Source organism: Aquarana catesbeiana, linkage group LG08 (genome assembly GCF_042186555.1).
Source record: "Aquarana catesbeiana isolate 2022-GZ linkage group LG08, ASM4218655v1, whole genome shotgun sequence".
Taxonomy (NCBI): Eukaryota; Metazoa; Chordata; class Amphibia; order Anura; family Ranidae; genus Aquarana; species Aquarana catesbeiana.
The window spans coordinates 243,303,033-243,315,956 of NC_133331.1; the positions used below are offsets into that span (position 1 = coordinate 243,303,033).

General features: G+C 43.8%; 1 protein-coding gene across 2 annotated transcripts in view; it reads left to right on the forward strand.

Moving 5' to 3' along the window:
- Positions 1 to 12,924, forward strand: part of TMEM132A (transmembrane protein 132A) — a 617,882-nt gene that overhangs the window by 440,494 nt on the left and 164,464 nt on the right. For both annotated transcript variants that reach the window (XM_073596966.1, XM_073596967.1), the window contains 3 exons: positions 9,908 to 10,094; positions 12,300 to 12,443; positions 12,530 to 12,711. In XM_073596966.1, coding sequence (XP_073453067.1) covers positions 9,908 to 10,094; positions 12,300 to 12,443; positions 12,530 to 12,711 — 513 coding nt within the window. The remainder of the gene's footprint in view (positions 1 to 9,907; positions 10,095 to 12,299; positions 12,444 to 12,529; positions 12,712 to 12,924) is intronic.

Genomic DNA, 12,924 nt, shown 5'->3' on the forward strand with positions numbered 1-12,924 from the left:
CGCATTGCCCCATCCAGTCAGCTGCTGAATTAGCCTACAGCCTGTTGATGCAGGAGGTCAGAGTCAGGCGTGCGTGTAATTTAAAGGTTTCCCACACTATGTCTGGGGATGCAGATCCGTCATTCTCTAAAAAAAAAGGTTCTCCAACTGTCACCAAGCTTGTCATCCTCCGACAGCAGAGTGAGCCAGAAGGGATTCAGGCGCCACATATGAGGCGGGTGGTTTGTTGGGACGGAAAGGCTAATCCAGTATGGGCTATGGTCTGAAAGTAGTCTAGGGGAAAACTCAGCTCTCAGCAACCTTGGGGCAAGAGAATTGGAAATTAGTATAAAGTCTATGTGGGACATGGTGTTATGAGTGGCCGAGAAACATGAGTAAGTTCGGTTGAGAGGGAACTTAAGACGCCAAGTGTCAATGAGATTAAAGGAGGTGATAAGTCGGGAGAATCTAGTGTGAGTTGGAGCTGTGGAGGTAATGGCAAGGGTAACAGTTTGTCCAATGCCGGCTTCAGCGTAATGTTAAAATTCCCCCAGCCACACCGCCTGAGTTAAAGGATGATGAGTCATGTACAGCAAGCCCACTGTAACTTTAGCGGAACTAAATGGGGGAGGTACATAGAATGCCATCAAAAGGAAAGGTTTACCATATAATTTAACAGAAAGGAAAAGCATATCGTCCCTGTGGGTCAGACTGAACATTACATAGCTCAAAATATACCATCTTGGCAATCAAGATTGAGACTCCGCGTGCATGGGAGGAGTGGGATGAATGATAGGTTCACCCGATCCATGGCCGGCGGAGTGCCATCTGAAGCCGACCCTCCACATGTGTCTCCACCAACACCATAATGTCGGCACGTTGTTTTTTGAGGAATGAGAAAACTGCAGATCTCTTTACCCTGTCCCCAAACCCACGTATATCCCAAGTAAGCAGTTTTATCGAGGCCATAGGTCAGAGATTGAGACATATCGTGTAACAGAATTGGCCCGTCCCTCAATCAATTGGGCATATGGTCCACATTCCTGGTCTAGTGTGAAAACATGCATATTATGTAAATAAAAGGTTTGCCATCTATACATTATCATTATTAACTTGCATTCCGTTGTATTGCATTCCATCAGGTACAAACTAACCTTCCCCTCCCCCCTCCCCACCCTGCATCTTCCCCAACTGATGTGGGTATGTACCCAAAACCAAAATGACAACCGGGAGCAGGTAAATGCAGTGTGTCCTGCTGCTATGTGAATAGACTGCGGTGATCGGTCTGCATGAACGGTGCAGGTGACATGAGGCCCACGAACCAAGAGCAATAGGCTCTTCTTATACTGTGAACCAAAAGTGCAGCGTGGGGTCAATGGGAACCAAAGCGATGCAGTCACACGATAGAGGGATGTCTGCTCCGGGTTGCTGGGGGGGCAAAAATGTACTGTGTTATGCATATGGGATGTAGGACTGATTGTGCTCTGTGATTATAGTCTCCAGTGCATGTCTAGGGACTGACCAGTCCATAGAAGGCCCTGTATTTAGGAGACCCTCTTTGCAAGTTGTAGTTAGGTGGAATTAAGGCATGGGAAGGCAAAGGGGGGTCTCAGGAGATCCCAAGAGCAAAAGGGTATGTGCCGGGGGCAACCAAGGGGGAACAAGAAAGTAACATACCAGGATTCGGTGCATTTGCAGACTCTCATGCCAGTGTGCAATATGTGGGTAATGGCGACCAACGATCACTAGTGCCGATGAACATGTTTGGCCAGGTCACTCCGCTGCCCTTCTGGATGGCTCTGGGCGCTCCAACCAGGTAAGAACTTTCTCAGGATTCTCAAAGAAGAGGACTCGGCCATCTCTCTCGACCCGGAGACAAGCCGGAAACAGCATAGAATTTTTTAGATGTTTATCCGGAGCCTCCTCTTCGCCCTGGCGGTGGCGCTGAACCTCGACAGAGAAGTCAGGGAAGATGACTCAGTAAAATTTCATTCTCACTGATCAGTCAACTCCGGTCATGTTGATTAGAAGACAGATTTATTACAAATGTACCGATACATAGGGGTGAGCTCTGTACACAGCAAGGAGTTTCAGCAGAGTCACACAGGAACCTTTTTACAAATGACATTTTATAGCAGTATTTGGCAAGCTGCCATTTGGCTAAGGCACACTGGTGACTCATGGTGCATCGTCAGCTTTATTGTCAAAAAAAACAGTTTGTCCTTTCACAATATGCCCTAATATGGTAAATTTTTGCCAGTTCTTTAAATATTGTTGTAGGTGTTGGTCGGAACTAAGCAGATTGCGTAAACAATAAGTCAGCGCCATTTTAGCTAGAAAAAAGCATATAAGGAACAAGGCAAATGTTGATATCACTTGTAATTCTTTACATATTTCTTATCATTCCCTCATTCTGATATCTAGATTTGCTTCCTCAATTTATTACTTCAGTGCAGGTCCGTTCCACAACTGGGTTTTCAGACCTTAGCAAGTCCTTGACCTTGGCAAGTCCAGTCCATTTCCCAAACCAACCTTCAAGCCAATTTGTGAATGGATCATCAGTACCTGAGTTTTCCGCTAATTCATTCGATAAAGCTGTCAATCCTTTGAGGGCTCTAGTCACGGTTCCTCCAGGAGCTGTAATGTTAGAAATAAAAGGTGCAACACATACCACCAAACATTTTAAAGACCCCTCCTCTTTCTGCTAGGACCATATCTAATGCCATCCTATTCTGCCATGCCGTCAGAGAGGGCTCTGTCAATCCCTTAACTGCATCCCTGGTGTAGTTTACAAACCTTTGTTGGTTATAGTATATATAGTTAATCCAGTCAACATTTTTTGTTTACTGTCACCCACCAGTGAAGAGACTCAAGTCCAGCTGCCACTTGGTTCCTAGCCTTAAACTCGCTCGGCACTCCACGCGGAACCCCAATCTCATCTATGTAGATCTGGGGGTCAAAAGAGGTGTCCCTTCTGCTCCTTCGGTGACCCGTCTTCCAAGGGGACCCTGACAGTAAGCGCAGAAGCTTTGCCAGCTGTTCCAGGGCACAATCCCCTCGGGAATTGGCTGGGATGCTCGCTCTGAGCCTCTTGTCTCCGCATAACCACCAGACGTCCGCCCTCTGGGTGTCGTGCTCAACCCAGTTGTCAACCTCTCCCTTTACAATTTTGTTAATCCTCTCCATGCAGTAGTCATCTGGTAAAGACCCCAAATCTTTGCCACTCTCATTCCCCGGAAGTGCAAAACAAGTAAAGTTGTCAGGGTATGCCGTGACAGCAGGGGGTATCTGAGGTCTCTGAACCTGGGGAAACAACAAACTTGACGTGTGACAGCGAGTGTTGGTGTCAGGTTTGTATGTTTTTTGATATAGCTTTAGCATACACCCTAAACCATCTGGATCTATATTGTTATTTAAGGGAAAAGGCACTGTAGCCAGCTGGGGTCTGGCCCCTGCACAGACCAAGCAGTTCTCTTTTTAAGGGTGTTAGCAGTATATATTAACCATTCAAGCCATTCATTCTTATCCTGGTATCCTGTTTCTAATGTTATAGCTTCTTCCACTGTGAGATTGGTGAATCTCACTGTGGATCCTAATACCTCTACTTTAAATTGGTCCTCATTATCTAATTCTTTCTTCTTGTTTGTCTCATTCTTTGGTTTGACTTCAAGAAAGAATTTTCCCAAAGGGTCAGTTCCTGATATCCAAGCTCCTATACGGTATAACCTCTGATCTTCTAGTTTGGGGTCCTTCAGGGAAATCAATAATATATTGCAACTCTTTGGTTCTGTACAGGGAGAGTGGGCCGCTTTAGTTATGGTTAATCTATTCTTTAAATCTCCTGCTGCTGGGATCTCATATCCCCAATCCTGGGCTGCAGTTGTCCACATGACCGAATCCCAAATAGTACACCCGGTAGTTCCAGCCAGGTAGCACGCGTATTTATCTGCCCAGGTCAGCTTACTTGCTTCTACCTTATCTCCACAATCTGTCATCTGGCAGAAATCCACCTGTATAGTACTGGTGGTTCCTTCAACAAAGGTGAGGTTCAATGCTCTTCCTGTCTCTTCCCAATTGATTGGTTCCACTATCCTCCCGTGTCTCCTACCTCCCCGTATAGAGGCCTCTCCTAGAGTCACCAATACTCCCACGAGGAACAAAATCCCTACCATCCTATCTGAAGTGAGGGGGGCCTAGATAGGGCCTTTTCTTCACCAAGGTTGAGACAAGCAGACCTTTTATCTGCCTCCCTTTGTATTTGGTCTTCCCCCTCCTTCAGTCTCTCTGTCCCTACTCTGCCTATATTTACCTTTTTACAGTGGGATTGGTAAATCCAGATACTCCTTTCAGCAATTCTTACTGCAGTGGGAGTAGTAAGGAGTACTTGATATGGCCCGTCCCACTTAGGGGAGTGCCAATGCTTCTTTCTGATCACCTTGATGAGCACCCGATTTGTACTTTGTCTTCTCCTATGGGCTCTCCTTCTGGAATGGAACACTCTTGGTTAATTTGTTTCTGTTTTAATAACCTTGACATGTATTCTGCTAAGGTTCTCTCCCCTTCCTCTGTGTGGGTTTCATTTGGTAATAAAGGTATTTTATAAGGTCTACCATACATCATTTCAAATGGACTCAGCCCCTCTTTAGTGAGGATGATGTGCATGCTTAAAATAGCTAGTGGGAGACAGTACATCCAATTTTTCCCTGTCTCTTCCATAGCCTTTTTTAGCTTGCTCTTTAATATCCCATTATGTCTTTCTACGAGCCCTGCTGACTGAGGGTGATATGCACAGTGATTCTTTACTTCTATACCCGTCACTTCTGTTAGGTGTTTTATAGTCTGATTTACAAAATGTGGACCATTATCGCTATAAATCTTCTCTGGTATCCCAAATTGTGAAATGATATCTTTTAGTAAGGCTTTGGATACTGTTAAGGCGTCGGCACTTCCTGTGGGGAATATCTCTACCCATGTGGTCAATGCATCAATGATTTCCAAACAATATTTCTTCCTTTTCACATTTGTCTAATTCAATAAAATCCATGCAAATGTGTTGGAATGGATATTGCGGTGTAGGGAACTTCCCTTTCCGTGGTCTTATGCCTCCCTGAGCATTGTGTCTAATGCATTGAGAACAAAAAGTTTTTTAGTAGTTTGTGAAGCCATAGGCTGTACATACCTTATTTAACATCTCAGTCATCCATGAGTTACTCCATGTGTCAATACTGCTACATACCTAAATAAGGATTTTTTGCAATACCAGCTTTCCTTCAGGTGATGTGTAGATGTTATCTATTATTGTGCAACCTTTTGTTTTCTGATATTGTTTCTCCCCAAGGGATACATTCTGCTGTATATCAGTAAGGACTGTATGATCTATATCTCTGATTTCCTGTTCTGTCATGTGTCACTTGTGCCATCTGGATTTTTCGTACTGGAGCCATCAACAAAAAGTGTCATGTCAGGGTTAGATAACGGTACATCTTTCCAATCACTTCTTGGCAGTACCTTTTAAAGCGATGGCAGCAGTACAGTCATGTTTATGACCATCAGTAGGAAGTGGTATTAGTGTGGATGGGTTTTGTATTGTTAAGTGAGGTTGTGTCAAAAGTATTGTCATACAGTAAAGGTGTCGTGCTGGGCTCAAATGTATGGACCAACGGGGCGCGGTCAGTATTGAATACCCAGAAATCCAAGCTCTACAAAAATTTGTCATGCCCAAAAAAGACATAATTTGTTTCTTTGTTTCTGGCTTCGGCACCTGGTGGAGGGCTCAAATTCTCTCCTCATCCAGGTGTCGACCTTCTTTTGAGATATTATACCCTAAGTATTTGACCTGCTGTTGCCACAACTGGACTTTAGTTTTAGTTACCTTATGCCCTTGGTATAACTGCCTGGTTAACAGCTTGTAAATCCTGTACCATTCTCCAGCCTGTGGAAGGCAGAGCCTTCTTAACAGGAAAAAGAAGGGTATTGCAGGGGCTATACCCTCCTCTGCTTCCTTCTTAAGGGGGTATCTCCTTCATCACCTTGCACGAAAAACTTTACTTTCACATTTTTTTTTTCCATCGCTTTCAAATACTTCTCAGAATGCTTAACATATTGCAAAACATCTAAAACGTATGCAGTTCGGTAAGTAACCATGTTTTTAACAATGTAATCCTTATGATCCTGTTTTAATCCATTAACAAAAGCTATCTTTAGCTGTTGTTGATATGCACTATTCACATCCTCAGCTTTGGGGAGCCCAGAGAACACTTTAAAAACTTCTCGTAGTTTATTTAGATAATCACTGACACTTTCCTTGTCTTCCTTTACAGTCATATTAATCTTTTGCCAGTCAGTTCGTTATACCCATCGGAGATTGCATCTCTGATAGAAGGCAGTCAATCTGTCTGTCAAATCTATGCTATCAAGGGCCAGTGGTTCCCCTCTTTGTTGAGGGGGCACTGTGGCTACACAGGGGTCCCAATTTCCCTTTACTGATGCCCAATCTGATTCTAGAACCTTCCTTAAGGCCCTTTCCACTTTGACCCCGTTTAGCCTATAACTGTTCCTCAGACCTTCCATATTTTCAATGATTTCTGGGGCCCCAAACTTAGGATGTTAAATATGCTCGGTAGCCTTCTGCACGTCACTCTCAGTCCATGGTCTAAAAACAGTCATAGTTAGGGGCTGACCGTTTTGTCTGCCTCTTTGTCCACTAGGGGCAGTTGGGCTTGGCATTTCTCTTTTGTTCTCCTTCCTTCTACTCTAATTCTAGCGTGCTCAAACCAGTATTCCGCCATTTCTAATCCATACTTCTTTTTTTTTTTTTTTTATCTTTGGGTCCTAACAATTTAAGCTTATCCACCAACTCCTGACACCCTTTCACAGTTAGTTTACCATTGAATCCCAACTTCCTTTCCCACTTAGCACAATATTTAACAGATTTTGGTTATTTGCTATGCATACATTTCTTATCTCCTTCTAATGGGGAAACTATTCCCCATGTCTCTGTTTTTTTTTCCTTGAGTTTAGAATACAAGACTGGTAATTCTACTCTCGAACTTTGCCAAAATCTATATAAAAAAGCAAAGTCCAAACTCTCCAAACAGGAAATAAACATATATATATATACACATATACACACACACACACACACACACACACACACACACATATACATATACATATACATATAAAACAACTTATACCTTTACCTTATTTACTACAAAGTACAGTTGGTCAAAACAAATAGTATTCTCAACGTTCTGATCAGAATTTTTTTTTTTTTTTTACACACTCACACAAAAGAGGAAGTGCACTTAGGTGTCCGTGAGGGGGGGGGGGAGTGAGTGAGTCCAGTTTTATTTTATTTATTTTTATTTTTCTATCTATGGGGGAAGTGTTTCTGATCAAGTTAGATTGATTCCTGCTCATACATTCACTTCCTGTTTGTCCCAACCACCACTCAGTTAGAAAAAAAACCTGAAATGGCCACTGTGACTCTCTGTAATCTATCCAGATTACTTGTAGCCACTATTCACAACAATTATCTATCATCTTTCGGTACCTTCAATTTTTTTAATCTGTCTCAGACAGCGGGCTACGTCTATTTCCCATAGGCAACGTCCCGAAGTGCCTCTGTCTTCGGCCCCTGTGTCACCTAGATCTTTTATAATCAACTTACAGTGCCGGCATACTCAATAAAAACCCAAATCACCTCGAGTAGAAGAGAAAAGAAGAGAAAAGATCTGTCTTACCTTTCACAGACTCGGAGGACTGGATCAGAAGTCCAGGAGTAGAAGTCAGGTGTGGATCCTGGAACCGACCAGCCTCTTTTTACCACTTAACTTGAGTGGGAGGACCTAGGTCTCGGCGAGAGGTAGTCTGATACTCACCGATATTTTGGACGGAACCATTCGATCCACCACCTAATCCTTACTTCCGGCTCGAAAGGACCATGATGTCAGTAAAATTCCATTCTCTTTCAGTCAACTCCGGTCATGTTGATTAGAAGACAGATTTATTACAAATGTACCGATACATAGGGTGAGCTCTGTACACAGCAAGGAGTTTCAGCAGAGTCACACAGGAACCCTTTTACAAATTACATTTTATAGCAGTATTTGGCAAGCTGCCATTGGCTAAGGCACACTGGTGACTCATGGTGCATCGTCAGCTTTATTGTCAAAAAAAACAGTGTGTCCTTTCACAATATGCCCTAATATGGTAAACTTTTGCTACTTCTTTAAATATTGTTGTAGGTGTTGGTCGGAACTAAGCAGATTGCATAAACAATAAGTCAGCGCCATTTTAGCTAGAAAAAAGCATATAAGGAACAAGGCAAATGTTGATATCACTTGTAATTCTTTACATATTTCTTATCAATGACGATCCTGGAGTTTCCAATGTGGATGTTACCTTTTTCCCTAGCCATGCGCAGCGCTGCATCTCTGTCTTTGTAGTTCAAGAATTTCGCTATGAACGTGCGAGGGGGAGCTCCATGGGGAGGGGGTTTGGCAGGTATACAGTGAGCCCTCTCCACTGCCAGGGTGTTGGAGAAGGCCTCGCGGCCATAGGTGTCAACAAGAAGTTGCTCCAGGAAGGTGGTGGGATCTTTTCCCTCAGCTCCCTCGGGGAGTCCGATGAATCGGAGGTTGCACCTCCTGAGCCTATTCTCCATGTCATCTTGCTTGCTCAGGATCTGGTTGATTTGCAGCTGCATACTATCCGAGTTGATCTAGAGTGGCGTGATGGCGTCTTCCACCACTCCTATGCGGGTCTCAGCTGTGGCAACCCACTCACTGAGTTTTTGAAAGTCCTGTCGGATAAGCGAAATATCTTCCTTGACCTCCTCTATTTGGGCTGTTAAAGATGTCCGGCAGAATGTGATTGCCTCGAGCACTTTTGCTGTGTCGCTGCCCGGAGCATCCTGCTCGCTGCACGTGGCGCCGCTATCTTCTCCAGGACTTTCCTTTTCCTGGTGGCAATATTGGTTTAACTTAGCCAGGGTGGCCTTCGGTGTTTTTGGCGGAGTCATACCTTATATCCACGGTGGTCCCCCTCACTGTATTTGGCTAATTAGAGTGTCTCGGCAGGTATAGGGCCATGAGGCAAAAGGGCCTGGAGGCAGTGCTGAATATCAGGCCGGGTGGAGCAAAATGGCTGCAGACTTCCATAGCTAGGCCGAAGCCGCGGTCTTTCCTGTGTGCTATACCCTCGTGTGCGGCCTCTGTATGGTCGGAGGGTAATGAAGTCTCTGTTGTCGATGTGTAGGGTCTTCCAGGGGTCCCGCTGGGTTTGGTACAGGGCGCGAGCGGGAGGTAATAGTGCAGAATAAGCGAGGAAAAGGAGTATTGGATGAAGTACAGAGCAAGCACGCCCTACTCCATTCCTTGCCAGGCCACGCCCCCCGGAGATTTTTCTTTTAATTTACAATTCTTTAGAAATTCTTACTATAACTAAAAACAAAATTTTTTTTTGTTTAGAGTGTAGGTGGATTAGAACCCCTGTCAGGTTTTTATTGTTTGCATCCCATTAGGGAGATGCACACTCTCTGTTTGTCCTGTTTAGAGTTATTACTGAAATTGAAAGTGAAAGAAAATTCCAAATTTTGAGCTGTCACCAGAGCAGGAATTAGAGTGGGAACTCTTTCATTGGGGACATTAGTTCTGGAGGCAACCAGGGATTCCCTCACTTTTGAGGGATTTTCTCTCAGTTCCTGTTTTGGCTGCGGGACAGGAAGTGAAGGGAAATCTCCCCAATGGGATACAAACAGAAAATGAAAACACAGTTGGGGGTTAAAACCCTCCTTAATCTATCCAAAATGGAAAAAAGGTTTTGCCTTCAGTTTTACTTTAAAGTTCTCTAAAAGTGTGTATTGATTTTCAATTGTCAGAGTTGTAATTTTTTTTTTGTTTTTATTCTCCCCCTTTTTCTATAGGACTCATCCAGTTGTTGCTCTCTTGGATTTTCTTGTTGGTAATGTTTCTGTAGGTTCTGCTGTTTCACGAAGAATCATGTTTCAGCTGGATGGACCTGTGGCAAGTGCAACTTCAGCAGGTTTTCGGGGCAGTGCTGAAGTTTTGGTATCTGATCGTGATCTTAGAGCAATTATCCCACTGGTGAAGGTACAATTTTGAATGAGGATTTGTTGGTTTTCCCAGTATCTGTAAAATGGTAATGTGTATCTAAATCCAAAAACCAAAAATTTCATATACTGCATATTACTAGTCAAATACTGCAGTTAATTAGTCCTTAGATGTGGTGGCTGCATTCATTTTCTTTTTTGGGATAATTAACAGGAGTACTGCAGGTGCATAAATTACCTGTTAATCCTGATAGAAATCCGGTATTCTTGTACACTGAGCTAAAATCTTATCAGCTTTCCAAGCTATCTCTCTGTGGTCTATTTTACACAGCCATTCTTAAAACTTAAACTCCATACACACTAGCTTAAAAAAAATGCTCCTAGCAGCAGCTTTTGAGCTTTTCAAAGCAAATAGCGTTATCATATGTGTCTATGCACACTATTTTAGTTTAGAAGCGTTTTTGAAGCTTCAGCTTCAAGTGGTTCTAAAGGCAGAAGGTTTTTTTATCTTAATGCATTCTGTGCATTAAGATGAAAAAACCTTCAGTGTGCAGCAGCCCCCTAATACTTACCTGAGCCCCATCTCGATCCAGCGATGTTGCATGAGAGCCTCGGCTGTCCAGGACTTTCCCTCTAGATTGACTGAGACACAACAGTGGACGCCATTGGCTCCTGCTGCTGTCAGTGAAAGTCAGTGAGCAAATGAGGAGGGGGGCAGGGCCGAGCCATGGCTCAGTGTCTGAATAGACCCACAGAGCAGTGGCTTGGTTTGGGTGCCCCCATAGCAAGCTGCTTGTTCTGGGGGCAGGAGGGAGGGATCAGGAGCGTCAGCGAGGGACCTGAGAAGTTTAGGATCTGGGCTGCTCTGTGTAAAACCACTGCGCGTAGCAGGTAAGTATAACATTTGTTATTTTTAAACAACAAAAAAAACTTTAATATAATTTTAAGGAGCAGAAAAAATGTTTTTTTAATTTTTGGGAGCGATTTATCAGCAGAAAAAAAAAAAAATGAAAGCTCCTAACTGCTGCTAAAAGCTGGCACAAAAACGCTATTATGAGAGTTTCTCATCCATCGTTTTTCTGGCTTTTTTTAGCCTATAGTGTGCATGGAGCAAAGGAAACAAATGCAGCCACAAGACCTAAAGACTGGTAAGTTGCAATATATAACATTTTGGGGTTTATATAATGCTTTATTGAGCAGATTAAAACCTAAAATTGATTATTTATGTATATGGACACTTAGGCCGGCCATACACAATTTAAATCTTGGCCTCTTCAGCAGAATGCTTAATTGAGCAGATTAAAACCAAAAAACACAGTTCAAATCTCGGCCTGTTCAGCAGAAACCGGCGGAGATTCGAACCGGCAGGCTGAATGTACCAAGTTGATCAATCAACTTGGGTACAACCAGCCTGCCAGACTCTCTTATGATTAGCGCTAGCGGCTGTTATAGCCGCTGGCAATAATCACTGCCTTCTCCCAGCGGGAATGAAATTCCCTTAACGCTGGTGGTAAATTGTGCAAATTTGTTGCAGGCCGAATCGACCGTTACTTTATATATCTTAGGAAATCCAATTACAGCAGCTGAAAGGGAACTCTGGCAAGGAAATCTCACTGCTACTTCCCACAAGAGCAGTGGCGGCTGGTGTTTTTTTTTAGGGGGGGGCGGAAAACAATCCACCCCCCAGCTTGGCCGACTGGGTCACGGATCCCCCCCCGGTCTGTTAGTCAGTAGTCTGAGCCCCGCACTTACCCCATCTTGCAGGCAGCTCTCCGGGGGTCAGCTGCTTCCTCACTTCCCCTGCGTCTCCTCCCTCCTCCTGGCGGCCAATCCGCTCTCCTTTTGGCCAATCGGGTAACGGGTCTCAGGACCAGAAGGGAAATCAGTGTTACAATAGCGAATGTTCATTCGCTATTGTCACTAACCTGGGTGGGCTTCGGGCCCAGTGCTCTGCGCTCCGAGTCCACCCTTTTTTAAGCCTATTAGAGCGTCAGGCTCTAATCATGTGCTTCAAAAAGAAAAAAACCCTGCTTGGAATCCTTGCACCTGGCGCCCTGCATGTAGATCAAGGAACCGGACGCATGGATGGTGGGGCGGCGCCCGTGCGCCCCTTATGAATGGGCCGACACAGCACACGAGTCAAAAAAGAAAGCAATACATGATTCAGCTCGCTGTTTCTCTATTATATCTGAAATACCCTTTAGTTCTTGCACTATTTCTATGTTTTTTTTTCTCTCTTCTGCAGTCAAATGAGATTTTAAACACAGCCCTCCTAACTGGCATTTCTCAGAAAATCCCGGTGAAAGTGCTGGCTTTGGAAGCTGGTGGACATGTGGTTGATGTTACCAAACAGGCAGGTTGTGAAACTCCGAGTGCACAGATTGTTCAGGTCTGTATCATAATGTTTTCTAAAATTGATGTGTGTCAATTTGCACTAGACTGATGTTTCTCTCTGTAACCATGTTTTCTTTCCAGGTGTCAGATGGCTGTGATTTTCTGTTTGTTGGTGGTAAGGAAACTCAGGGGGCTGTGGATGTGAAGGTGGAGTTTTGGTTAGAACGTCTACGTTCCTCTCTTTCTCTTTCTCTTTGGGTACCTCTGCTTCCATTGAGAGTCGAGGTCTCAGACACAAACTTACAACGTTTGCCAAGTTCAGGGTAAGAATTACAATTTTAAAGTGTATATTCCGTTAGGGAACCCATCATATGCCCCAAACTTATTTAATAAAGTTTATGTAAACCCTAACAATGAAATACTCTTATTTGTTTCCCTTTGGTCTATTAAACATTTTTGTTACATTTGTTAGCTAAGTATCTTAGTTAGATACCCTTGGAGCTTGCCAGAAATCATGAGAGCTGATACTTGTGCTC